This window comes from Xyrauchen texanus, chromosome 13, assembly GCF_025860055.1.
Source record: "Xyrauchen texanus isolate HMW12.3.18 chromosome 13, RBS_HiC_50CHRs, whole genome shotgun sequence".
In the NCBI taxonomy this organism is placed as follows: Eukaryota; Metazoa; Chordata; class Actinopteri; order Cypriniformes; family Catostomidae; genus Xyrauchen; species Xyrauchen texanus.
In genome coordinates this window covers 36054522-36081721 of record NC_068288.1, presented here as the reverse complement: position 1 = coordinate 36081721, position 27200 = coordinate 36054522, and the positions used below count along the sequence as shown (strand labels likewise).

Below are 27200 nucleotides of genomic sequence, written 5' to 3'. Positions count from 1 at the left end.
TGTGTGTGTGTGTGTGTGTGTGTGTGTCAGTTTGATTGTTGCTTAAGTTGTCTGTTATCGAATGATGCCACCTCGAGGTGAACATTTCCACTGCTTCTTTATAGCATACCTACTTCTTGTCGGAGTACTCTCAGTGAATTCACGTTGTTATCTCTTATCTCTCCAGCTAATTGTAAGACTGATAAAATCGAGGGAACCTTAAACTGGCGATTAGACATTACACTTTTAGTTTGTAAATGTGTTCAATAAGACAAGAAACGTTCTGAGTTGGGCAGTAAGCACCCAGCATCAGGCTACAATTTTTTTTATTCCACCAGGGGGCGCTAGGGACAACGCAAACGACTGTGATTGGTTCATCTTCATCAGCGCTGAGAAAAATAACACGTACCACATGACTACAGATGTACATGCCGCTTGAGGGCCTTCAATATTATTTACATCCGCATAACAATACTGAGAAACTTTAGTAGCTGTTGAGTTGTGGACACAATGAAGAATTACAAATCGAATTAGGAGACTACTGTTTAGATTCATAATACCTGACCAATGTTTTACTCTAATTGCCATATTACCGCATAGGACAAAGTTATTAACAGTCGAGTCGAGCGATGGCGATGTCACAATTATATTTCATCTGTTAACGGCAAAACCGGATAACAATTTTTGTTTCCCTGAAACGTTCCGTTAACGTTAGTTAGTGTACGCTTGAGAAAGAAAAAATACATTGTTCCTTGGACGTTAGGAGTTGTCTTCCAAAACACGCTAACGTGAGGTAACGTTCTGATTGTGTTTGCTGAGACAGGCTTTACTGTTTTAAAGAGCTGTTCTTATGTATTCATCGGTAATGAGTCATGACAGTCGTGGGTAGATGTAATGTTTATTTTGTGTAGTATGATTGTAATAGTGGTGTGTCTGTAGACGTACAGAATACAACTCTGGTTGTCCTATCACTTTAGCTTGTTTCTCTCTCTCTCTCTCTCTCTCTCTCTCTCTATCATAATTTATATATTGTTTACATCTGTTACATTACCTTCCCCCTCTATTGTTTTAGGATTGACTCTTGGTGAATCCATAAACTTCCTTTTTAAACTGGCTAGTTGAAAACTACCCTCTGCCCTATGGTCAGCTCTAGTTAATCATTATTCACTCAGTACACAGGCTCTGGTGTAATGCTGCTGACATAGTGCCTGTGGAGCAGTTTTGTCAGTTCATAAAAGAGCTTCAGGTTTTCCAGGCACAGTGTGCAGGTAAGTTTTCATAAAATTAATGAAGGCATAATGTCATAGGGCTACCTTGTAATTATTGTTTTCAGAAATAAAAATGTGAAACCTGATACAGTTGAAGATCTAGGATTAAAATTGTTCAGTTAATACACTGACTGAAACAAATCTACTAAAATATACAAAAATATATATAATATAATATAAAATATATATATATTATATTATTATATATATATATATATATATATATATATATATATATATATATATATACACTCACCTAAAGGATTATTAGGAACACCATACTAATACTGTGTTTGACCCCTTTCAGCCTTCAGAACTGCCTTAATTCTACGTGGCATTGATTCAACAAGGTGCTGAAAGCATTCTTTAGAAATGTTGGCCCATATTGATAGGATAGCATCTTGCAGTTGATGGAGATTTGTGGGATGCACATCCAGGGCACGAAGCTCCCGTTCCACCACATCCCAAAGATGCTCTATTGGGTTGAGATCTGGTGACTGTGGGGGCCATTTTAGTACAGCGAACTCATTGTCATGTTCAAGAAACCAATTTGAAATGATTCGAGCTTTGTGACATGGTGCATTATCCTGCTGGAAGTAGCCATCAGAGGATGGGTACATGGTGGCCATAAAGGGATGGACATGGTCAGAAACAATGCTCAGGTAGGCCGTGGCATTATACGATGCCCAACTGGCACTAAGGGGCCTAAAGTGTGCCAAGAAAACATCCCCCACACCATTACACCACCACCATCAGCCTGCACAGTGGTAACAAGGCACGATGGATCCATGTTCTCATTCTGTTTACGCCAAATTCTGACTCTACCATCTGAATGTCTCAACAGAAATCGAGACTCATCAGACCAGGCAACATTTTTCCAGTCTTCAACTGTCCAATTTTGGTGAGCTCTTGCAAATTGTAGCCTCTTTTTCCTATTTGTAGTGGAGATGAGTGGTACCCAGTGGGGTCTTCTGCTGTTGTAGCCCATCCGCCTCAAGGTTGTGTGTGTTGTGGCTTCACAAATGCTTTGCTGCATACCTCGGTTGTAACGAGTGGTTATTTCAGGCAAAGTTGCTCTTGTATCAGCTTGAATTATTCGGCCCATTCTCCTCTGACCTCTAGCATCAACAAGGCATTTTCGCCCACAGGACTGCCGCATACTGGATGTTTTTCCCTTTTCACACCCCTTTTTTTAAACCCTATAAATGGTTGTGCGTGAAAATCCCAGTAACTGAGCAGATTGTGAAATACTCAGACCGGCCCGTCTGGCACCAACAACCATGCCACGCTCAAAATTGCTTAAATCACCTTTCTTTCCCATTCTGACACATTCAGTTTGGAGTTCAGGAGATTGTCTTGACCAGGACCACACCCCTAAATGCATTGAAGCAACTGCCATGTGATTGGTTGATTAGATAATTGCATTAATGAGAAATTGAACAGGTGTTCCTAATAATCCTTTAGGTGAGTGTATATATATATATATATACACAGTGAGGAAAATAAGTATTTGAACACCCTGCTATTTTGCAAGTTCTCCCACTTAGAAATCATGGAGGGGTCTGAAACTGTCATCGTAGGTGCATGTCCACTGTGAGAGACATAATCTAAAAAAAAAAATCCAGAAATCACAATGTATGATTTTTTAACTATTTATTTGTATGATACAGCTGCAAATAAGTATTTGAACACCTGAGAAAATCAATGTTAATATTTGGTACAGTAGCCTTTGTTTGCAATTACAGAGGTCAAACGTTTCCTGTAGTTTTTCACCAGGTTTGCACACACTGCAGGAGGGATTTTGGCCCACTCCTCCACACAGATCTTCTCTAGATCAGTCAGGTTTCTGGGCTGTCACTGAGAAACACGGAGTTTGAGCACCCTCCAAAGATTCCAAAGGTCTGGAGACTGGCTAGGCCACGCCAGAACCTTGATATGCTTCTTACAGAGCCACTCCTTGGTTATCCTGGCTGTGTGCTTCGGGTCATTGTCATGTTGGAAGACCCAGCCTCGACCCATCTTCAATGCTCTAACTGAGGGAAGGAGGTTGTTCCCCAAAATCTCGCAATACATGGCCCCGGTCATCCTCTCCTTAATACAGTGCAGTCAGCCCTGTCCCATGTGCAGAAAAACACCCCCAAAGCATGATGCTACCGCCCCCATGCGTCACAGTAGGGATGGTGTTCTTGGGATGGTACTCATCATTCTTCTTCCTCCAAACACGGTTAGTGGAATTATGACCAAAAAGTTCTATTTTGGTCTCATCTGACCACATGACTTTCTCCCATGACTCCTCTGGATCATCCAAATGGTCATTGGCAAACTTAAGACGGGCCTTGACATGTGCTGGTTTAAGCAGGGGAACCTTCCGTGCCATACATGATTTCAAACCATGACGTCTTAGTGTATTACCAACAGTAACCTTGGAAACGGTGGTCCCAGCTCTTTTCAGGTCATTGACCAGCTCCTCCCGTGTAGTTCTGGGCTGATTTCTCACCTTTCTTAGGATCATTGAGACCCCACGAGGTGAGATCTTGCATGGAGCCCCAGTCCGAGGGAGATTGACAGTCATGTTTAGCTTCTTCCATTTTCTAATGATTGCTCCAACAGTGGACCTTTTTTCACCAAGCTGCTTGGCAATTTCCCCGTAGCCCTTTCCAGCCTTGTGGAGGTGTACAATTTTGTCTCTAGTGTCTTTGGACAGCTCTTTGGTCCTGGCCATGTTAGTAGTTGGATTCTTACTGATTGTATGGGGTGGACAGGTGTCTTTATGCAGCTAACAACCTCAAACAGGTGCATCTAATTTAGGATAATAAATGGAGTGGAGGTGGACATTTTAAAGGCAGACTAACAGTTCTTTGAGGGTCAGAATTCTAGCTGATAGACAGGTGTTCAAATACTTATTTGCAGCTGTATCATACAAAAAAATAGTTAAAAAATCATATATTGTGATTTCTGGATTTTTTTTTTTAGATTATGTCTCTCACAGTGGACATGCACCTACAATGACAATTTCAGACCCCTCCATGATTTCCAAGTGGGAGAACTTGCAAAATAGCAGGGTGTTCAAATACTTATTTTCCTCACTGTATATATATATATATATATATATATATATATATATATATATATATATATATATATATATGGTACCTCAAAGTGTTGTTTACATGTATCCATTGATGTGAGCAACCAATGAAATGAGTTGTAGCTTTCTTATAAGCTGTTATTTATTTATATCTGATGTTGAAATGTAATGTATTTGAATAATAGTTCACCAAAAAAATATATATATTCTTTCATCATTTACTCATTCTCAGCCATCCCAGATGTGTATTACTTTCTCTCTTCTGCAGAACACCAAAAACATTTTCAGGAATATCTCTGCTCTCTGTAGGTCCATACAGTGGGTACGGAAAGTATTCAGACCCCCTTAAATTTTTCACTCTTTGTTATATTGCAGCCATTTGCTAAAATCATTTAAGTTCATTTTTTTTTTCCTCATTCTTGTACACACAGCACCCCATATTGACAGAAAAACACAGAATTGTTGACAGTTTTGCACATTTATTAAAAAAGAAAAACTGAAATATCACATGGTCCTAAGTATTTAGACCCTTTGTTCAGTATTTAGTAGAAGCACCCTTTTGATCTAATACAGCCATGAGTTTTTATATAGCCAAGTTTTTCACATCTGGATTTGGGTATCCTCTGCCATTCCGCCTTGCAGATCCTCTCCAGTTCTGTCAGGGTGGATGGTAAACGTTGGTGGACAGCCATTTTCAGGTCTCTCCAGAGATGCTCAATTGGGTTTAAGTCAGGGCTCTGGCTGGGCCACTCAAGAACAGTCACGGAGTTGTTGTGAAGCCACTCCTTCGTTATTTTAGCAGTGTGCTTAGGGTCATTGTCTTGTTGGAAGGTGAACCTTCGGCCCAGTCTGAGGTCCAGAGCACTCTGGAGAAGGTTTTCGTCCAGGATATCCCTGTACTTGGCCGCATTCATCTTTCCCTCGATTGCAACCAATCCCTGCAGCTGAAAAACACCCCCACAGCATGATGCTGCCACCACCATGCTTCACTGTTGAGACTGTATTGGACAGGTGGGGAGCATTGCCTGGTTTTCTCCACACATACCGCTTAGAATTAAGGCCAAAAAGTTCTATCTTGGTCTCATCAGACCAGAGAATCTTATTTATCACCATCTTGGAGTCCTTCAGGTGTTTTTTTAGCAAACTCCATGCGGGCTTTCATGTGTCTTGCACTGAGGAGAGGCTTCTGTCGGGCCACTCTGCCATAAAGCCCCGACTGGTGGATGGCTGCAGTGATGGTTGACTTACTACAACTTTCTCCCATCTCCCGACTGCATCTCTGGAGCTCAGCCACAGTGATCTTTGGGTTCTTCTTTACCTCTCTCACCAAGGCTCTTCTCCCCCGAAAGCTCAGTTTGGCCGGACGGCCAGCTCTAGGAAGGGTTCTGGTCGTCCCAAACGTCTTCCATTTAAGGATTATGGAGGCCACTGCGCTCTTATGAACCTTAAGGGCAGCAGAATTTTTTTGTAACCTTGGCCAGATCTGTGCCTTGCCACAATTCTGTCTCTGAGCTCTTCAGGCAGTTCCTTTGACTTCATGATTCTCATTTGCTCTGACACGCACTGTGAGCTGTAAGGTCTTATATAGACAGGTGTGTGGCTTTCCTAATCAAGTCCAATCAGTATAATCAAACACAGCTGGACTCAATTGAAGGTGTAGAACCATCTCAAGGATGATCAGAAGAAATGGACAGCACCTGAGTTAAATATATGAGTGTCACAGCAAAGGGTCTGAATACTTAGGACCATGTGATATTTCAGTTTTTCTTTTTTAATAAATGTGCAAAAATGTCAACAATTCTGTGTTTTTCTGTCAATATGGGGGTGCTGTGTGTACAATAATGAGGGAAAAAATGAACTTAAATGATTTTAGCAAATGGCTGCAATATAACAAAGAGTGAAAAATTTAAGGGGGTCTGAATACTTTCCGTACCCACTGTACAATGCAAGTGAATTGTGACCAAAAAGCACTTAACGGCAGCATAAAAGTAATCCATAAGACTCTAGTGGTTAAATCCTTATCTTCAGAAGCGATATGATGCATGGGTCAGAAACAGATACGTTTTTAAGTCCTTTATTACTATAAATCTCCACTTCCATATTCTACTTATAATCGCCACCTACTGGTCAGGGCTGGTCAAAGATGGAGAATTATAGTAAAAAAGGACTTAAATATTGATCTGTTTCTCACCCACACCTTTCATATCGCTTTTCAAGATGTGGATTTAACCACTGAAGTTGTATGGATTATTTTATGCTGCCTTTATATGTTTTTGGAGCTTTAAAGGTCTGATCACCATTCACTTGCATTTTATGGACCTACATAGCTGTGATAATCTTCTAAAAATCTTAATTTGTGTCTTGCTGAAGATAGAAAGCCATACACATCTGGGATGACATGAGGGTGAGTAAATGAAAAGAGAATTTTCATTTTGGGTGAACTATTCCTTTAATCACCCTGCTTCTAATTTCTCTCCTCAGGTGTTAAGTGGCCCTCTTCTTCTAGTGTGGACATTTTGATTGGTTTATGGCTCAGATTCTTGCTCTCACATGTTCTCTTCACCTGTGGCATCCACTACGGGTGGGGTTTGCATCATTACGCTCTCGCAGTATGTCGTCATTAGAGACGCGAGCCCGGGCTGTGTTTTCTGCGGCCGTTGAAGGTGTGCAGCCAGACAAAGTTGTCAGCAGGGGTTTGGAGCGACATGGGGACAAACTGCTTGTGGGTGGTCAGAGTTTCACTCTTAGTAATAACCTTTATTTGGTGGGCTTTGGTAAGGCTGTGCTTGGGATGGCAGCAGAAGCAGAGAGGATTGTAGGGGACCATCTGATTAAAGGGGTGGTCAGCGTGCCACATGGTATACAGAATACACTACAACGTCATGGGAAAGAGTAAGTATTTTTCACCATCTTAGAATGTGTATTTGTTTGGTTTTGGTTTTCTTTTGCTTGGGTGAATCTCACAAAACCTTTCAAGAACATGTCATCTTTGTGAAATTTCACCCTAAAATCAAAATAAGGAAATGAGAAATGATATTTCCTTTGAAAAACTATCAAGATCCTCCCCCCTTTCTCTGTAATTTAACGCAAAAAAAATTATATATACCTCTGGCGGCCAAAAGTTAGGAATAATGTACATATTTTGCTCTTATGGAAGGAAATGTACTTTTATTCACCAAAGTGGCATTCAACTGATCACAATGTATAGTCAGGACATTAATAACCTGAAAAATGACTATTCAGATTTGAAAGAAAAAAAAACAATTATATGTTCAGAACTTCTTGAACTACTTCAGAGTGTTCTCATCAAAAAAACTCCTCCACTGCAGCAATGACAGCTTTGCAGATCCTTGGCATTCTAGCTGTTAGTCTGTCCAGATACTCCGGTGACATTTCACTCCACGCTTCCTGTAGCACTTGCCATAGATGTGGCTGTCTTGTCGGGCACTTCTCACTCACCTTACAGTCTAGCTGATCCCACAAAAGCTCAATGGGGTTAAGATCCATAATACCAATTTTTTCCAATTATCTGTTGTCCAATGTGTTTCTTTGCCCACTCTAACCTTTTCTTTTTGTTTTTCTGTTCCAAAAGTGGATTGAAAAGTTATGCAATTCTTCCCATAATGCCTTCACCCCTGAGTCTTTTCTTTACTGTTGTAGATGAAACTGGTGTTGAGTGGGTAGAATTCAATGAAGCTGTCAGCTAAGGACATGTGAGGTGTTTATTTCTTAAACTAGAGATTCTGATGTACTTATCCTCTTGTTTAGTTGAACATCTGGCCTTCCACATATCTTTCTGCACTTGTTAGAGCCAGTTGTCCTTTGTTTTTGAAGACTGTAGTGTACACCTTTGTATAAAATCAAAAAAAAAAAAATTGGCAATTCCAAGCATTTGTATAGCCTTCATTCCTCAAAACAAGAATTGACTGACGAGTTTCTAGAGAAAGCTGTTTCTTTTTTTCCATTTTTGACCTAATATTGACCTTAAGTCATGCCAGTCTATTGCATACTGTGGCAACTCAAAAACAAACACAAAAACAATGTTAAGCTTCATTTAACAAACCAAATAGCTTTCAACTGTTTTTGATATAATGGCTAGTGATTTTCTAGTACCAAATTAGCAATTTAGCATGATTACTCAAGGATAAGGTGTTGGAGTGATGGCTGCTGGAAATGGGCCCTGTCTAGATTTGATCAAAAATGTTTTTGTTTTGTTTTTCAAATAGTGATGGTGCTGTTTTTTACATCAGTAATATCCTGATTATACTTTGTGATCAGTTGAATGCTACTTTGGTTAAAGTACCAATTTCCTTCCGAAACAGCAAAATCTGTTCATCTGTTCTTTTGGCCGCGCATGTGTGTGTGTTGCTGCGTGCGTGCGTGCGTGTGTGTGTGTTGCGTTGCTATACATACAGTATATATACACTACCGGTCAAAAGTTTAGGGTCACTTACTCATTCTTTATTATTTTTCACATTTAAGGATAATAGTAAAGTCATCAAAATATGGAAGAACAAAAATGAAACTATAGGAATTGTGTTTTGACTAAAATCAAAAAATTATTTAAAAACAAAACTATGTTATATTATAGCATCTTCAAAGTAGCCACCCTTTGCATAGAATTTGCAGAAACATACTCTTCACATTTTCTCAACCAGCTTCTTGAGGTTTCACCACTTTAAACAGTATTGAAGGAGTTCCCATCAGTACTGGGTACTAATTAGCTCTTTTCTTTTTTTTAAATAAAATTTTAGTGTTGTAATGAAATAACAACATAATATGTTGGCACAGTAAATATTTGTCTACAAAACTAATTTCAAACATTTAAGCAAACGCCTTCAAGTCAAAAGGTTTTTAAGATCATGAGAACCATTTCAATCAAGTGACCCAAAACTTTTGAACAGCAGTGTATGTAGATGTGTGTGTGTGTGTGTATATATGTATATATATATATACACATACACACACACACACACACACACACACACAGTATATATATATACAGTGCATTCAGAAAGTATTCAGACCCCTTCGGGGGTAATTTTATGTTGCAGCCTTAAACTAAAATGCTTTAATTTACTTTTCACTCTATACCCCATAATGACCAAGCAAAAAAACAGATTACTTGAAAATTTATTAAAAAGAGAAAACTCAAATATCACATTGACATACATATTAAGATCCTTTGCTATTTCTCTTGATCATCTTTGAGATGTTTCTACGCTTTTATTGGAATCCACCTGTGGCAAATTTAATTGTTTGGACATGATTTGGATTGGCACACACATGTCTATATAAGGTCTCACAGCTGAAAATGCATATCAGAGCTAAAACAAAGCCATGAAGTCAAAGGAACTGCCTGCAGAGATCAGAGACAGGATTGTGTCGAGGCACAGTTCTGGGGAAGGCTTAAAAATAATTGCTGAATTGAAGGTTCCCAAGAGCATAGTGGCATCCATAATTCCATAATTCAAACTGAGCAATCAAAATGGGCCTTGATTACAGAGGTGACCAAGAACCCAATGGTCACTCTGGTGGAGCTCCAGAGATTATGTGTGGAGATCGGAAAAACATGCAGAAGGACAACCATTACAGCAACACTCCACCGATCCTGTCTTTATGGCAGAGTGGCCAGACTTGGAATTAGCAAAAAAGCCCCTTAGGGACTCTCAGACTGTGAGAACTGTTTGGCCTCATTTCCTAGCGTCATGTCTGGAGGAATCCAGGCACTGCTCAACAACTGCACAAAACCATCCAACAGTGAAACGTGGTGGTAGCATCATGCTATGGTGGTGTTTTTCAGTGGCAGGGACTGAAAACCTGGTCCAGAGTACTCAGAACCTCAAACTGTGCTAATGGTTCACCTTCCAACAGGACAATGACCCATAAGCACACAGCCAAGACAACGCAAGAGTGGCTTAGGGACAACTCTGTGAATGTCCTTGAGTTGTCCAGCCCGGACTTGAACCCAAAAGAACATCTCTGGAGAGACCTGAAAATGGCTGTCCACCGATTGTCCTCATCCAACGTGAAAAATGAAGGGGTCCGAATGCATTATATATATATATATATATATATATATATATATATACACTCACCTAAAGGATTATTAGGAACACTTGTTCAATTTCTCATTAATGCAATTATCTAATCAACCAATCACATGGCAGTTGCTTCAATGCATTTAGGAGTGTGGTCCTGGTCAAGACAATCTCCTGAATTCCAAACTGAATGTCAGAATGGGAAAGAAAGGTGATTGAAGCAATTTTGAGCGTGGCATGGTTGTTGGTGCCAGACGGGCCGGTCTGAGTATTTCACAATCTGCTCAGTTACTGGGATTTTCACGCACAACTATTTCTAGGGTTTACAAAGAATGGTATGAAAAGGGAAAAACATCCAGTATGCGGCAGTCCTGTGGGCGAAAATGCCTTGTTGATGCTAGAGGTCAGAGGAGAATGGGCCGACTAATTCAAGCTGATAGAAGAGCAACTTTGCCTGAAATAACCACTCGTTACATCCGAGGTATGCAGCAAAGCATTTGTGAAGCCACAACACGCACAACCTTGAGGCAGATGGGCTACAACAGCAGAAGACCCCACCGGGTACCACTCATCTCCACTACAAATAGGAAAAAGAGGCTACAATTTGCAAGAGCTCACAAAATTGGACAGTTGAAGACTGGAAAAATGTTGCCTGGTCTGATGAGTCTCGATTTCTGTTGAGACATTCAGATGGTAGAGTCAGAATTTGGCGTAAACAGAATGAGAACATGGATCCATCATGCCTTGTTACCACTGTGCAGGCTGGTGGTGGTGGTGTAATGGTGTGGGGGATGTTTTCTTGGCACACTTTAGGCCCCTTAGTGCCAATTGGGCATCGTTTAAATGCCACGGCCTACCTGAGCATTGTTTCTGACCATGTCCATCCCTTTATGGCCACCATGTACCCATCCTCTGATGGCTACTTCCAGCAGGATATTGCACCATGTCACAAAGCTCGAATCATTTCAAATTGGTTTCTTGAACATGACAATGAGTTCACTGTACTAAAATGGCCCCCACATTCACCAGATCTCAACCCAATAGAGCATCTTTGGGATGTGGTGGAACGGGAGCTTCGTGCCCTGGATGTGCATCCCACAAATCTCCATCAACTGCAAGATGCTATCCTATCAATATGGGCCAACATTTCTAAAGAATGCTTTCAGCACCTTGTTGAATCAATGCCACGTAGAATTAAGGCAGTTCTGAAGGCGAAAGGGGGTCAAACACAGTATTAGTATGGTGTTCCTAATAATCCTTTAGGTGAGTGTATATATATATAATTATTTAAACTAGTATTTGTGCATCATGGTAGTATTTGTTGTGCAGCCTATAATATGTGTTGATTTACATAAAAAAATCATTATGTTATTATGTATATAGTATTTTTCTTGCATTACACTAATGAGAATCTAATATAATCATTGAGAATGACTTCACCATAGAGAACAATGGGAATTACAAAAATCCTCAAATGTACAACATCCAGATGCATTACAGTATTGAGGGGGAAATGTGCTTAATTGTAATGAAACTAATGTTACTATACAAACGATTCTTAATAGTCCAAAAATATGCTTCATTCTCTTTACTCAAAATAAAATTATTTATATATATATATATAAAGTTAAATACTTCTCTTTTGTTTTTTGGTGTGATTCACCCATTTATTAGCTATAATTGAAGCAGTTATTACAGAAATTACATTGATTTGAAATGTATTAAATTAAAGCTAAGCACTAAAATCACTTAGACTTAAAGTTGAACTGACTTCAGAGGACTTAGCTACTATAGGTAGAATAATTTTATTTAGCCTAGCTGTAAGGAAGTTACAGAAAAACTCTTGTTTGTATGCCTATTCAGGAAGATGCTGCTTGAGAATAACAGTAGAATTACAGTGATGGAAGGAGCAAAGCACAACTTACCAGATGCAGATGCCCAGAGGACAGCAGAGTGTATTCGAGAGCTGGCCAGTGGTCTGACTGAGAAAGACCTGCTGCTTGTGCTCATCTCTGGTAATGTGATTTGTACAGAGGTCAATTAATTAAATTCAGGCTTCACCTTTCACCATAGTGCAACGCTGTAGAAAGTTGCAACAACAACCCAAGTTTGATGCCTGAATTGTAATGCAATAATGGCAATTGCAAAGAAATGCCCATGGGGAAAACAATCAATAACATTTTTTTTAAATACATTTCTTTTGCAACATATTTATTCATAGCAATAGAAATCTTAAACATTATATCTTAATTTTTTACACACATCTATGCACAGGTGGGGGTTCAGCTTTATTACCTGCTCCGGCCCCACCCATGTCCTTGCTGGAGAAACAGGATGTGACACGGCGACTCGCAGCAGCAGGGGCCACAATTCAGGAGCTTAACACAGTGCGACGTGCTCTGTCCCTGTTGAAGGGTGGAGGACTTGCCCAATGTGCCTACCCAGCCCAGGTAACACTGATATACAACAATGAACAAAAACACCTAGAACATTTTTTAAAAGGTATGCAGTATATAGCAGATTTTAATTTAAAAAAAAAAGTGTATTCAGTAGTGCTGGGGAAAACGAAGCTTTCTGAAACTTTGAATCATTTGAACCAATTCAAAGCACTTGAATCAGGACAACTACTGTGTGCAGGGGTGACAATGCAATGGGAAGATGAGTCAAAAGCATCTTTAATGATGCAATGCTCTGGAAAATATTAGCTGCCATATATTTTTATCAGTATCTTGGAAAACATAGGTCTGAGTCTTTGAAGAATCTATCATTGTAGACCTTCATACTGTATAAGTTGGCCTTTTTTATGATAATTATTTCTAATGTTTCAAAACAGTTGGAGGTAACTAAGCGACGTGGCTTGGCTGTTTTGATACGTGCGCTTAGACACTAGTTCAAAATAAAAGATTTGTAAAGATTTCAAAGCTTTATTAATGGGGACGGGAATGATTCCTCTTAACAATTATGGTTCCTTAATGGTTCCAGTAACGATTCTAGTAAATATTTTTTTTTCTTTGTACTTTTTTTTTTAAGATTTATTTGGAAATGAGAAATGCAATTCTTAATGTATTTATTCCCTCAGCAGTCCATTGCCAAGTGATGAGATCATTTCAGGTTTCTACAGAGCATAAATAAAAAATCAGAAATAAATGTAATACAATTCTTGTAAAAGGTGGGTATGCAGACTTTTTTTGAGACATAAATACAAGCCAGTAATTGATCCAAAATACATTTGAAATAAAAATCTAAACAAACACGAAATGTGATGGCATATTTAATTTATTCTTTTATAAAATTCCACTTATTACAACAACATTTGTGTATCTTTAATTACAATTGTCATATGAAGAACCAGTCAGTAACTGCACTGATTTATTGACGTCTCAGAGGTCTGAGGAAGTAACATTACAGAACAGTTTAGACTGTGTTATGTAGTCTAATGTTATGCATCAGGCTTGTAAGACTTTAACAGTTCTCATTTGATTTCAAGTTGGAAATTCATAACATGCAATTGATTTCTTCGGAGTATATAGATTCAAAAGAGCTGTGTTATAAGAGTAATTTGCTTGGGAATCAAAATACACTTGTAGGACTGTGTGTTTTACACTGTAGAACCAGTAGAGGGCAGCGGTGCTGCAATGCGCCTCTGAAAGTATTTGAGTTGTTCCATCTGCATCGGTGGGAAATGTAAGGGAACCATTAACAGAAGTGAAAGTTATGAAGACCATACGATTCGAGTATTTTTTAAAGAATGGATCTGGTTCTGAAGAAGAACCGGCTCTTGGTACCCAACCGTATTCGTGAAGCAGTGTTTTAAATGCCCCATCACTAATATTTTGCAGTTATGTAATTTCTCTCTGCCATTACCTGCAAAAATGCAATTTAACCTAGTAATGTTGGATTTGCTTAATATTTACTCGAACTCTGACATTTATTTTCTTTAAGGTGGTCGCATTGATTCTATCAGATGTCATTGGAGATCCTCTGGATTTGATAGCCAGTGGTCCTACAGTTGGGAGTGACACACGGCCAGAGGCGGTCTGGACTATCTTGGATCATTATAACCTTTCTGACTCACTCCCTTCTTCTGTGAAAGAGGTGCTTAGTAAAACTGGCCCTAGTAGGGGTATACAGGTACATGAAAAGCCACAAGAGGTCAAAGACCATGTTTTAAATGTTGTGATTGGTTCTAACACCATTGCTCTTGAATGTGCAAGCCGCAAGGCCAGCGAATTAGGACTTCGACCTGTCATTCTATCTCCAGGGGTATGCGGTGACATTTGCTCTGTTGCCAGACTATATGGCCTGCTTTTGCGGTTTGCATGTTCCCCAGGCAAGGAACCTCCTCCAAAGCTTGCTGGACAGATCCTTCAGCTAGGGCCAGAGGTTGGGATAGAGAGCTGGGACTTGTGTCGCACCATGCAGGTGCTTGGAGAGGAGAGGAAGGAAGGTTGGGGTGCTACCTGTCTGCTGGCTGGAGGAGAGCCAACAGTGCATTTGACCGGAAAGGGCAGGGGAGGCAGGAACCAGGAGTTAGCCCTTCGGGTGGGGCTTGAGCTTAGTGGTGGAGAAGTGAAGAGTGGTGCAGTGTTTCTCAGCGGAGGAACCGATGGGCAGGATGGCCCCACTGATGCAGCTGGCGCAGTCACTGATGGGAACCTGATGGAAGAGGCCATAACTCAAGGTCTGGACATTGATGGCTTTCTAACAAATAATGATTCATTCACATTTCTCTCTAAGCTCTCTGGAGGAAGAAGATTACTCTTGCCTGGACTGACTGGCACCAATGTGATGGATGTGCATGTAATGCTGCTGCCACCACCACCCCAATGACACTGCCAGTGATTTGACTATAGATAGATGGATGGATGGCTAGATTAGTATGCCGCAAGTGCACTATTCCATTCAATTGTTAGAAGAAAATTATAATTCTAAGCAAAGCCAAATTTGTAAGATTTATCATTATAGCATATATTTTCATAACAAAGTAATTTGTACATAACAGCTAACAATATCTGCAGTCACTTTTACCATTTTAAAGTCATGAAATCAACTTAAATCAGATTCATCTGAGCATGTTATTCCAAAATAATACATTAAAAAAGTTTGGTTATGTAATCTTTAATCGAAATGTAATAACTTGCTCCACCTCTAAAGTAGAGCGATCGACTGATATTGGATTTTGCCAATACAATAATTAAGGTGGTGGAAAAGGCAGATAACTGTTTAATCAGTATATAGTTTATAAGATCGATTTATAGAATGTTAAAAAAAAGATGTATATGACAGGTATGGGCATAGATGCTACAACAGTTTAAAATGGATAAACTCCCAGATGCAGTTTATTGTGCAACCAAAATCATAATAATAACCAGAAAAAAATAAAGATTTGGTGCATAATGAGGGACATTTAACTATAAACAAGCCCGAAACACTCAAGAGACTCTTATTTTAAAGTAGAGGCTCCGTTACAATGCTCTATATTAAAGCATTTACACAGTTAAGCTTTTTATAGCCTAAATATTCACCAGATGAATGCTTGCGTGTGTGTGTGTGTATATATATATTAATATATATATATATAGCCACCGATCAGCCACAACATTAAAACCACCTGCCTAATCCTGTGTTGGTCCCACTCATGCCGCCAACACAGCGCCAACCCACATCTCAGAATAGCATTCTGAGGTGATATTCTTCTCACCACAATTCTACTTAATCAACCAGGCATTTCTGTCCACAGAACTGCCGCTCACTGGTTTTTATTTTAGTTTTTGGCACCATTCGGAGTAAATTCTAGATACTGGTGTCCGTGAAAATCCCAAGAGATCAGCAGTTACAGAAATACTCAAACCAGCCCGTCTGGCACCAACAATCATCCATGCGATTATCTAATCGGCAAATCATGTGGCAGCAGTGCATCATGCAGCTATGAGTAACATCATGCAGATATGGGTAAGGAACTTCAGCTTAATGTTCACATCAACAATCAGAACGGGGAAAAATGTGATCTCATTGATTTGGACCATGGCATGATTGTTGGTATCAGGTCAACCGAGAATGGCCAGAATGGTTTGAACTGACAAAGTCTACGGTAACAATTGTCAGGAGAAGAACAGCATCTCAGAATGCTATTCTGAGATGTGGGTTGGCGCTGTGTTGGCGGCACGAGTGGGACCTACACCAACATTTTAATGTTGTGGCTGATGGGTGTGTTTGTATGTAAATATATATATATATATACACACACAAACACACACACAGTCGAAGTCAGAAGTTTACATGTACCTTAGCCAAATACATTTAAACTCAGTTTTTCACAATTTACATTTAATTTTAGAAAACATTGCCTGTCTTAGGTCAGTTAGGATCACTACTTTATTTTAAGATTGTGAAATTTCAGAATAATAGTAGATAGAATGATATATTTCAGCTTTTATTTCTTTCATCACATTCCTAGTGGGTCAGAAGTTTACATACACTTTGTTAGAATTTGGTAGCATTGCCTTTAAATTGTTTAACTTGAGTCAAATGTTTTGGGTAGCCTTCTACAAGCTTGCTGGAATTTTGGCCCATTCCTTCAGACAGAACTGGTGTAACTGAGTCAGGTTTGTAGGCCTCCTTGCTCAAATATTATTTTCAGTTCTTCCCACAAATTATGGATTGAGGTCAGGGCTTTGTGATGGCCACTCAAATACCTTGACTTTGTTTTCCTTAAGCCATTTTGCCACAACTTTGGATGTAAACTTGGAGTCATTGTCTATTTGGAAGGCCCATTTGCAACCAAGCTCCAACTTCTTGACTGATATCTTGAGATATCAATATATCCACATCATTTTCCTTCCTCATGATGCCATCTATTTTGTGAAGTGCACCAGTCCCTCCTGTAGCAAAGCATCCCCACAACATGATGCTGCCACCTCCATGCTTCACGGTTGGGATGGTGTTCTTCGACTTGCAAGCCTCACCCTTTTTTCCTCCAAACATAACAATGGTCTGTAAAATGGCAGGCAAAACTGCTAAAAATACATAGATTTGCCCCTTGAAGGTCTCTGCGTTGTTCTGTCTTTTCTGAGCACTGAAGTAAAGCAATTATTGTTAATAATTTGCACTTTACAAATTCATCCCGTTATTAATTTTATCTGACTCCAATTTTATATTAATCTGACTCCAATTTTAAGTTGACCTCTGATTTAGATTAAAGCTCTAAATTCTTTCTGATTATTCTTTTATTTTAATCATTTAAGTTATTGATTACTCTGAATCCTCTTCTATTCATTTACCTTTTGATCAGTTTCTAATGAGATTCAAACTGATAGTCTTTAAGTGGCTTCCTCCTACATTAAAGCTTCAGTTATGATAGAAATGATTCTTCAAATGGGATTCTCCTGCTCGGTTCCTCCAGAGCGGTTTCATCTATTTTAAAGACCCAGTATTGATATAAATGATTTCAGAGGAATACAGAATAAATCAAAAAGTAACAATTTATTTGCCAGGTAGGATTTAAAACACAAGTTAAAGAAGCAAGTCAAAGAACATACCTGGCAGTTGAGAAAAGTACATGTAATTGCAAAGCATGGGAAATCTGAATGCAGATTCCTATTATTACAGTTACACACATTGAGGTGTGGGATCATCTGACTACAGAGAACCTTGAGCTCTGGGCCAGCCTTCCTTAAATATCCAGACAGAATACACATTGTGTACCAAATGGTATTATCCTTTGTTCAATGAGAATTTGGGGGTGAAAGGGTTCTTGGCTTTCTGGTGTTAAACATTCAAGGAGGGGATAGGCCTCCAGAATTATTCAGTATTTGGCATAGACCTTATAACTTTGTTGTCATTAAGTTTTATAAAGCTGGGGACAAAACACTATACCAGACGCACCGAGACATTTTAAATGATACCAAACATGTTACAAAAGTTACATTATTTGTATACATCAGATATGGTACATACAGATCTTAGGTGAGTTTGGGGTGATTCTGGGCTTAAAGGGAATGGATGAGGAGGAGGAGAGGGGAGAGAATGGGACAGATGTGGAAGGGCGACAATGAGGTGTGATTTTTCAGTCTTCGCTCAGTGGGGTGTGGTGCCTCAGGAAGCATTTGCTATTTGCCTTTGAATGCAAACACATTGGCACCCCGCCTTACAGTCCGCTCTCTGGCCAAGTGGGAAACTCAATAGTTTCTGCGTGGTCACTATTAGGCGTTCAAGGTGCCAAGTCCATTTTGTCGCTTTGTATGCATCTGCAGAATACCTAGTCCCACCAGATACATGTAGCAGGTGGATAATTGGGTTTGTCCCTGTGTGTCTGTTTGAGGTTAGCACATGTGTTCAGTTCATCGAATCCATCAAGGCTTTTTTTGGCTTGTTCAGTGGACATGTCATTCCATCATGGAGCTTCTGGTGGTACCTTCCCTTTGATGATGATCTGACTCTTAGAAGAACTCTGCCACCTCCAGTGGTGGTCTTCTGGGCCAACCTCAATTAGGTGAAGGAGTTCTCACTGGTAATGCATAAGCACCTGAACAGCATCTTAAATGACCATATAAAGACTGTACATTTATGAGTTTAGTGTCGTTAGGAGAAAAGGTTATAAGGTGTTACATGTACAAACAACATAATGGTGAGTTTCATGACAGCAAGTGCGACTGGTATATTGTTTCTCAGTACCCTTCAAGGTCATATACCCAATAATGTGATCCCATTTGATGATCTGATCATTCACTATTCCACCAATAGCGTGTACAGTAGTGGAATTTGGAAATACTTGGTCTGGATGGATTAAAGGAAAGGTGACAAAAAACCCATGGCAACCAGTACATTCATCACCAATATTCATTATTGCCATGGATATTTGGTCTGAATAAATTACAGGAAACATACCACAGAGTCAGTATAACTAGTATCTTCTCCAGTGGTATGCGTCATTTTGCATATAGTAATAATAATTATTCTATGAGTGTAGAATCACAGGTATAGATATATATATAATAATCACAGTGCTAATTCAAAATTATCCAATGTGATTGATTTGCTGGCTAAGTCAAAATCGATGATACATGTCTATATTCAAAGTGAGTTGTGGATTGATTGAAGTGTCTGCACAATTTTTTATTTAATTTGATGCAGGCAGAAATTTAGAAATTTGGGTGGCAAGTTTGTTTGCAATTTGTAATTAAATCATCGATGTGTGACTGTAGCCATGCAAATGTCCCATGCATATTACAGTATTTCAAATAAGTTGTTGGGAAGTTGTAAATAGTGCCTGTTTTATGGAAACAGGTTTGTAATGTCCTATATGTGAGAGCTATGTGTATGTGAGAGGCAGGCCAGATCTTCAGTGGATTAGTACTTTCAGAATCTAGGCCATTATTTTGTTCCATGATGTGTAGTGATAAAAGTGTGTGTTCTATGTTTAGGAGATGGGTGGAATCTGTTCTAGAACAATTTGGTGTTGCAAAATTGTGGTTCCGGGGCTAAACCGGGAGGCCATATAGCTATTTTTGTTTGTGTAGTGCTGTGAGGTGTGAAAGGCCTCTTTGAGTATTTCCACACCCATCTCCATCATGCCAAATTGTTGTCCTGTCTTGAAGCAGGGGGATCAGAAACCTTTTTGCATCTGTCCCTCACGAGATTGTAACCTGAAATAGACAGAGAAAACAGTTAATGTTGAACCTTTAATTAATTTGCATTTAGACATGTGGTTCTTTCTTTATTTTCCTCTGATGGTCAAAGCCAAACTGTTACGGACAGCGTTTAGTCTCATACTGCATGGTCTGTGTCATCAGGGGAAATAAGCATTTTGCTTTACAAAAACATATACCATTGTAATGTCTAATGCAAATTTAATTTCAGAGATCAAATTAGACTGAGCATCTTTGGTGATATTTTAGTGTAGTTTTGAAGTGTGTAGCACCTTAAGCTGCAGTTCATCTTTTTTGGTGATGTGTTTTCTGCTTAGCATTTTTTAAGGATGCTATTCACATGTTTGATCATCTATGATCTATGATCTCTGTGGTCTGTCAGGTTTGTAAGGGTTAGAATTTTGCACACACATTTTTCATTACTTGCCCAGTGAAATGGGTTCCTTGATCAGACTTCGATTTAGATGGGCGCAACCCCAAGTGGAATGATTTGGTTGGCCATCACCCGTGCCACAGTGTTTGCAGTGTTATTGCGGGTGATAATTGCTTCCAAACACTTGAGAATATATCAATGATCACCAGGCAATAACGATATCCCCTTTGGCACTGGGGAGTGTACCAATGAAATCCAACTGTAAGGATTCCCAGGGTCCCTTGGATGGGTCTGACCTGCGTAGATTAGGGCTTCCGGGTTTACCCTGATTCACTGTTTCACAAACTATGCATGTACTACACCACCTGTCGACATCAGAAGTCATTCCTGACCACCAAAATGGTGTTTGTATCAATTGCTGTGTTTTAACAGCAGATATATGGGCATATTCATGGTACAGTTTGATTATGGGTTTTTTAAGAACTTTTGGAACCACATATTTCCCATCTCTGAGTATTATGTCTTCTGCGACAGTGACTAACTGATCCTGCTGTAAGTGCAGTGCAATCTCCCCCCAAGCTGACCACAAATCTTTCTGATATTGTTTCAGGTCGATGCGGGTGATTTGGGCCGCACTCACAGCAGGGGCAGGTAGTATGTCTGGTTGCCACTCATCTCCTTTCGTGGCTGTGATTTTGGCTAATTTATCAGCAATGTTGTTGTTTTGCTCGCGTTCGTTGGGGTTCCTGTTTATGTGTGTGGCAATGATGTTGTCAACCACATAGTCAGCTACTCTGTCTGCACCCAGTAGGGGTCGAGTGTATCTTCCACAGTTGTGTGGAAGATTGCAGGGCTGTTGTGAGGGCCTTTTGGCATCTTTTCCCAAGTATACCAAGTTTGATTTACAGTAAAGGCTAATTTCCACTGGTCGTCACGCTTAACCTTGATAGACCAGAAGCCATTCTTGATGTCTAAGATTGTAAACCAAGAGGCTTTTGTTGAAATTTGTGATAATAGGGTAGAAGGATTTGCCACTATTGCAGTCGCTTTAGGCAGGACTTGATTCAGACGCTGATAGTCTATACAAAGTTGCCATTTTCCGTTTGATTTTGGTACTGGAAGACCCGGAGAGTTGGCAGATGAACTGCACTGTCGAACTACACCTCTTTTTCAAGCTGTTGGACTCTCTCACGAACAGCAGCCTCCGCCTCTGGCTTAATGTGGTATTGCTCTTGTGGGGGAGGTGGCTCCCCCTCAATGCATACTTCAAAATCAATGAGGCCACGGGCGTGTTCGTGATTGGCCCAAACATTGCTATATTTATCCATTAGCAGTTGCATGGGGTCCGTTCTGGAAATGGACATAATGCTTTCCTTGTCTCGTGAAAAAAATGTTTTCATGGCTTTATTTGTTCGCAGTTCGATTTGTTTTTCAAGGCAGCGAACAAAAAAGCCATGTTTTTTCATGATGTCCATTCCCAACACGGTTCCCTCACTGCTGTCTGGTAAATACCAAAAAGGCTCTTCTACCATTATTATGACTAAGTCGAGTTGAACTGGTTGTTTTTTGGTCGCGATCATTAGTGTGTCGCCTATGCCTCTAATTTGTATGTTTTGATTTGTTAGAGGTAAAGGAATGTTTGTGTAGGAGCATGCAGTGCCGGTATCGATAAGTATGTTGGCTAACCGGCCTCCAATGTTAGCCCTTAATTTGATACGGTTGCCGCTGTTGATAATACTCCCTATTTCATTGGAGGCCACGCATCCCTATTGTATGTTATATTTCGACAGTAATAATTCGAGTTCAGCTTGAAATTCGGTGTTTTGTTGTTTTTGTCCCTGTTGTTGTTCCTCCATTTGTCGGGGAGCACTTGTGTTGTTTTGCGTACTCAAGGTATCTAAACGTTTGAGAATTTCAGTGTCGGTTTTGGAGGGTGCTCCCTTTCTTTCACACTCAGCTTTTAACTGATAACAGTCCCGTATGTTATGACCTTTTCTTCTGCAATAATCGCATCGATGTTGGGTGTAATTAAATGTTTTCGTTTTTTCAGCACCCTTGCCCTCTGTCACCCACTGGGTTGCTGCAACATGACGCGATTTAGACTGATTGTGTCTATTTTCGATTTTAGATGCCCAGTCTACCACTGCCCTGTACGTGTTTTCAGCTGGGTCAGCACCACTCAAAAGAGCTTGTTGAACAGCGGGCCCTGCATTATTTTTTAGGAACTGAAGTAAAACTTCATGATCCCTATCTGCGGTTTCTAGGTCGGAGTATTCTTTGTACGATTCCCACAAACGCTCTGCATAACTTTCGAATGGTTCTTTATTTGATTGTTTAATGTTAACAATTTTGCTCCATTCTGCATGGCTGGGTCCTCTCAGATCTAGCAGTGTTTGTTTTAGTCTTTCGTACACTTCTGTGTTGGTTTCACGATCGCGTCTATTTATAATGCGTCCCGATTTCATTTCCTCATTCATTTTTGGTCTGAGTTCGTTCGGAATAGTTAAGAGAGCAATTTGCCATACGTCTCTGATCTCTAGATTGTAAACATTGGCCTGTAACATTAAGGTGTCCCAGTAAGGCTGGAATGGACCTCTTCTTGGCATCATGCCAATTATTTCTTTGTGTGAGCTGCATTCCTCACACGTTAAAGGACGACTGATAGTTGTGATGTCATCTTCCGCATTTGTTATTGTCTTAAGGACTGCGACTTGAACAGATTTTTTCGGAACATCGCTAGCTTTTTTCCGCGTCATAACCGGGCTGCGTTCTTTTGTCCACAGAGAGGGACTATCCCCATGGGCTCGGTTACGAGCCTCTCTTGTGTGTTTTGCGTAAGCTAATGTTACCGCATCATCGTCGTCACTATCCTGTTTTCTTTCCGCATTAAAAGGTGAATTTATGGCTGCTTCTTTTATAGCTGATATTGGGAAGCCTGCGTTATCACAACACTCTTCTAAGGCGGATGCATAATTTCGACCTGATCGAAGTTTTTGTTGGAGATCATTGATCTGTGCTTCCAACGCATCTACCCGTCTTGCCCAGCTTTGCTTTTTATACACAAATGTGTCGACTTGAGCCCTCAACTTTTTAATTCTTCCGAACGCGATTTCTCTATATCTTTAATGTTTACTATAATTTGCTCCTTTTTCGCCATGGTGTCGATGTCGTTACGGCGAAGCAAGTAAACAATAGCGACGGGGGTTTTTCGGTATTTAGATTTAGATTCTAGTCTCCGACCCTCCGTAGAGTACCATGATAAGATTTCATCATTACTCCATTTTAAATTTAGTCCTTTCTCGCGTAAACGAAAAAGGAGTTCTTTGAATTTTATGGCCAGAGCTTCCATTACCTCCTCATCTGCTCTGCCTCTATCATGTTCCTGATCCATGTTTTTGACTAATATCTTTAGCCCCACCGGATTTTTTCGGTCTCCGGTCTAACAGTGGGTATTCCGACCCGTTCTATAAATGTGTCTATATGGGATGTGTCTGTGCTTTCCCTCAAAACTTCTAATAGGCAAAAAGAATAGACTTACCAGAGCTGATGTAGACAGAGAAGTAGAAGAAGCTCAAAACTCATCCTCTGTACCAAACAGGTTGTTGCGCTGAAAAGACGTCACTCGCTCGTTGGAGATCACGGAGGCAGGTCACCACTTGTAAAATGGCAGGCAAAACTGCTAAAAATACATAGATTTGCCCCTTGAAGGTCTCTGCGTTGTTCTGTCTTTTCTGAGCACTGAAGTAAAGCAATTATTGTTAATAATTTGCACTTTACAAATTCATCCCGTTATTAATTTTATCTGACTCCAATTTTATATTAATCTGACTCCAATTTTAAGTTGACCTCTGATTTAGATTAAAGCTCTAAATTCTTTCTGATTATTCTTTTATTTTAATCATTTAAGTTATTGATTACTCTGAATCCTCTTCTATTCATTTACCTTTTGATCAGTTTCTAATGAGATTCAAACTGATAGTCTTTAAGTGGCTTCCTCCTACATTAAAGCTTCAGTTATGATAGAAATGATTCTTAAAATGGGATTCTCCTGCTCGGTTCCTCCAGAGCGGTTTCATCTATTTTAAAGACCCAGTATTGATATAAATGATTTCAGAGGAATACAGAATAAATCAAAAAGTAACAATTTATTTGCCAGGTAGGATTTAAAACACAAGTTAAAGAAGCAAGTCAAAGAACATACCTGGCAGTTGAGAAAAGTACATGTAATTGCAAAGCATGGGAAATCTGAATGCAGATTCCTATTATTACAGTTACACACATTGAGGTGTGGGATCATCTGACTACAGAGAACCTTGAGCTCTGGGCCAGCCTTCCTTAAATATCCAGACAGAATACACATTGTGTACCAAATGGTATTATCCTTTGTTCAATGAGAATTTGGGGGTGAAAGGGTTCTTGGCTTTCTGGTGTTAAACATTCAAGGAGGGGATAGGCCTCCAGAATTATTCAGTATTTGGCATAGACCTTATAACTTTGTTGTCATTAAGTTTTATAAAGCTGGGGACAAAACACTATACCAGACGCACCGAGACATTTTAAATGATACCAAACATGTTACAAAAGTTACATTATTTGTATACATCAGATATGGTACATACAGATCTTAGGTGAGTTTGGGGTGATTCTGGGCTTAAAGGGAATGGATGAGGAGGAGGAGAGGGGAGAGAATGGGACAGATGTGGAAGGGCGACAATGAGGTGTGATTTTTCAGTCTTCGCTCAGTGGGGTGTGGTGCCTCAGGAAGCATTTGCTATTTGCCTTTGAATGCAAACACATTGGCACCCCGCCTTACAGGTCATTATGGCCAAACAGTTCAATTTAATGTTAATTGTCTTTACATTAGACCAGAGGACATTTCTCCAAAAAGTAAGATCTTTGTCACTATTTGTACCTGCAAACTGTAGTCTGTCTTTTTTATGGCAGTTTTTGAGCAGTGGCTTCTTCCTTGCTGAGCAGCCTTTCAGGTTATGTCGATATAGGGCTTGGTTTTACTGTAGATATAGATACTTGTCTACCTGTTTCCTCCAGCATCTTCACAAGGTCCTTTGCTGTTGTTCTGGGATTGATTTGCACTTTTTGCACCAAACTACATTCATCTCTTGGAGACAGATTGAGTCTCCTTCCTGAGCGGTATGATGGCTGCATTGTCCCATGGTGTAGATGCTTGCATACCATTGTTTGTACAGATGAACATGGTAACTTCAGGCATTTGGAAATTGCTCCCAAGTATGAACCAGACTTGTGGAGATCCATATTTTTTTCTGTGGTCTTGGCTGATTTTCTTTTGAATGTCCCCTGATGTCTAGCAAAGAGGAACTGAATTTAAAGGTATGCCTTAAAATACATCCACAGGTACACCTCCTGAATGAAGCTAATTGTCTAATGGCTTGACATCATTTTCTGGAATTTTCCAAGCTGTTTAAAGGCAGTTAACTTTGTGTATGTAAACATCTGACCCACTGGAATTGTGATAGTCAATTAAAAGTGAAACAATCTGTCTGTTAACAATTGTTTAAAAAATAACTCATGTCAGGCACTAAGTAGATGTTCTAAATGACTTGCCAAAACTTGCTAATATTAAATCTGTGGAATGGTTAAAAAATGTGTTTTAATGACTTCAGCCTAAGTGTATGTAAGGTTCTGAATTCAACTGTGTGTGTGTGTATATATATATTTGTTTTTTTTTCCACCAGATGAGGTTTAATGAGGAATAATGTTTTTTATTATTATTCACAAGATATGCAGTTGGAAACACAATAAAAAAAAATTAAAAACAACTATGGCAACTATTGGCATATATTTTTGCAGATAACCGATAGTTCCAAAAAGCAACTATCGGCACAGATTAATTTGTAAAACCAATATATCGGTCTTCCTATACTCTGAAGCAGCTTTCATTTTTGGCTGACATCAAAGTTCCCTTATTTTTTTTAAATCCTGCCTTCCAACCCCTTGGCTCTACTATGGTATGAATGCCAACATTTCACTATATTCAATCAATTCCTGATGAATTTTCATCAAGTGCTGTCCTAAATTATTATTATTTTAATATCATGCTTTACATTTGAAATGTCACTTTACAAACACAGATGTAAGACAGGTTGCGAATGCTATTTCATTCTTAGTATTACAGAGTACTTTTGGAATCTTAAAATATCAGAGACATCCACATTACTAGATAAAATTTTCATTTATTTATTTCAAAGCAAAAAGACAGCTGTAACCTCTAGGATACCAGAAGGCACATTTATGTCTTTATCTCTATACAGACTATTATCTTACATCTCAAATCAATGATCTTACATGATTTCTACAAATAGATTCGGGACCTTTAATTTTGTCCGGCATTGATGTCGGTTTTTAATAGTCAAAGGATATTGTTTGCATATCTCTCAGGTCTTATCTACTTGCAGAATTCTATCCAAATAAAAGTGTCTCCAAAACAACCTGAAATAAAGAGTAGGAACTGCAAGATGTCAGATCATGTGCTCTCTGTGCAGTGCACAGCACAATTCTGCTGGATATATCTGAACAAAATGTGTTTGGGTCTTGAACATTGCACCACAGTCCAGCACAGGGCCAAAAGTACCAATGACTATACATGTAAGTATTTTATGGCACAGGATCTGTTTTATTTAAACATCCTGGAGGAATGCAGTTGCCGTTCTCCAACTTGTGAGTTTGTGCTTTTCTTAGTCCTGCAGCAGGTTCATCACTCTCGGTGGGTTTTCATGGCATCCCCAGCTGCACTCTCCCTAGGGCAAGCAGAAAATATAAGAATTG

At 39.5% G+C, this 27200-nt stretch overlaps 1 protein-coding gene across 2 annotated transcripts; it reads left to right on the top strand.

Annotated features, from left to right (window-relative positions):
- Nucleotides 1-300: 300 nt before the first annotated feature.
- Nucleotides 301-27123, top strand: glyctk (glycerate kinase). 2 transcript variants are annotated; one of them, XM_052140914.1, is made up of 7 exons: nt 301-772; nt 1152-1247; nt 6817-7227; nt 12240-12391; nt 12651-12826; nt 14319-17367; nt 25212-27123. In XM_052140914.1, exons 3-6 carry the CDS (start codon nt 6863-6865, stop codon nt 15204-15206), a joined length of 1581 nt encoding a protein of 526 aa, XP_051996874.1. In that variant the 5' UTR covers nt 301-772; nt 1152-1247; nt 6817-6862; the 3' UTR covers nt 15207-17367; nt 25212-27123. The 2 variants fall into 2 exon arrangements, with proteins under 2 accessions (XP_051996874.1, XP_051996873.1); XM_052140913.1 differs by having other exon boundaries at nt 1052-1247.
- Nucleotides 27124-27200: the final 77 nt, after the last annotated feature.

What these genes read in the sequence shown, in the direction of transcription:
- glyctk (XM_052140914.1), top strand. Translation starts at nt 6,863, where the DNA reads ATGGCTCAGATTCTTGCTCTCACATGTTCTCTTCACCTGTGGCATCCA. An exon ending in GCTGCTTGTGCTCATCTCTG is followed by an intron (nt 12,392 to 12,650) that starts GTAATGTGATTT and finishes ATCTATGCACAG; the next exon opens with GTGGGGGTTCAGCTTTATTA. An exon ending in AATGTGCCTACCCAGCCCAG is followed by an intron (nt 12,827 to 14,318) that starts GTAACACTGATA and finishes ATTTTCTTTAAG; the next exon opens with GTGGTCGCATTGATTCTATC.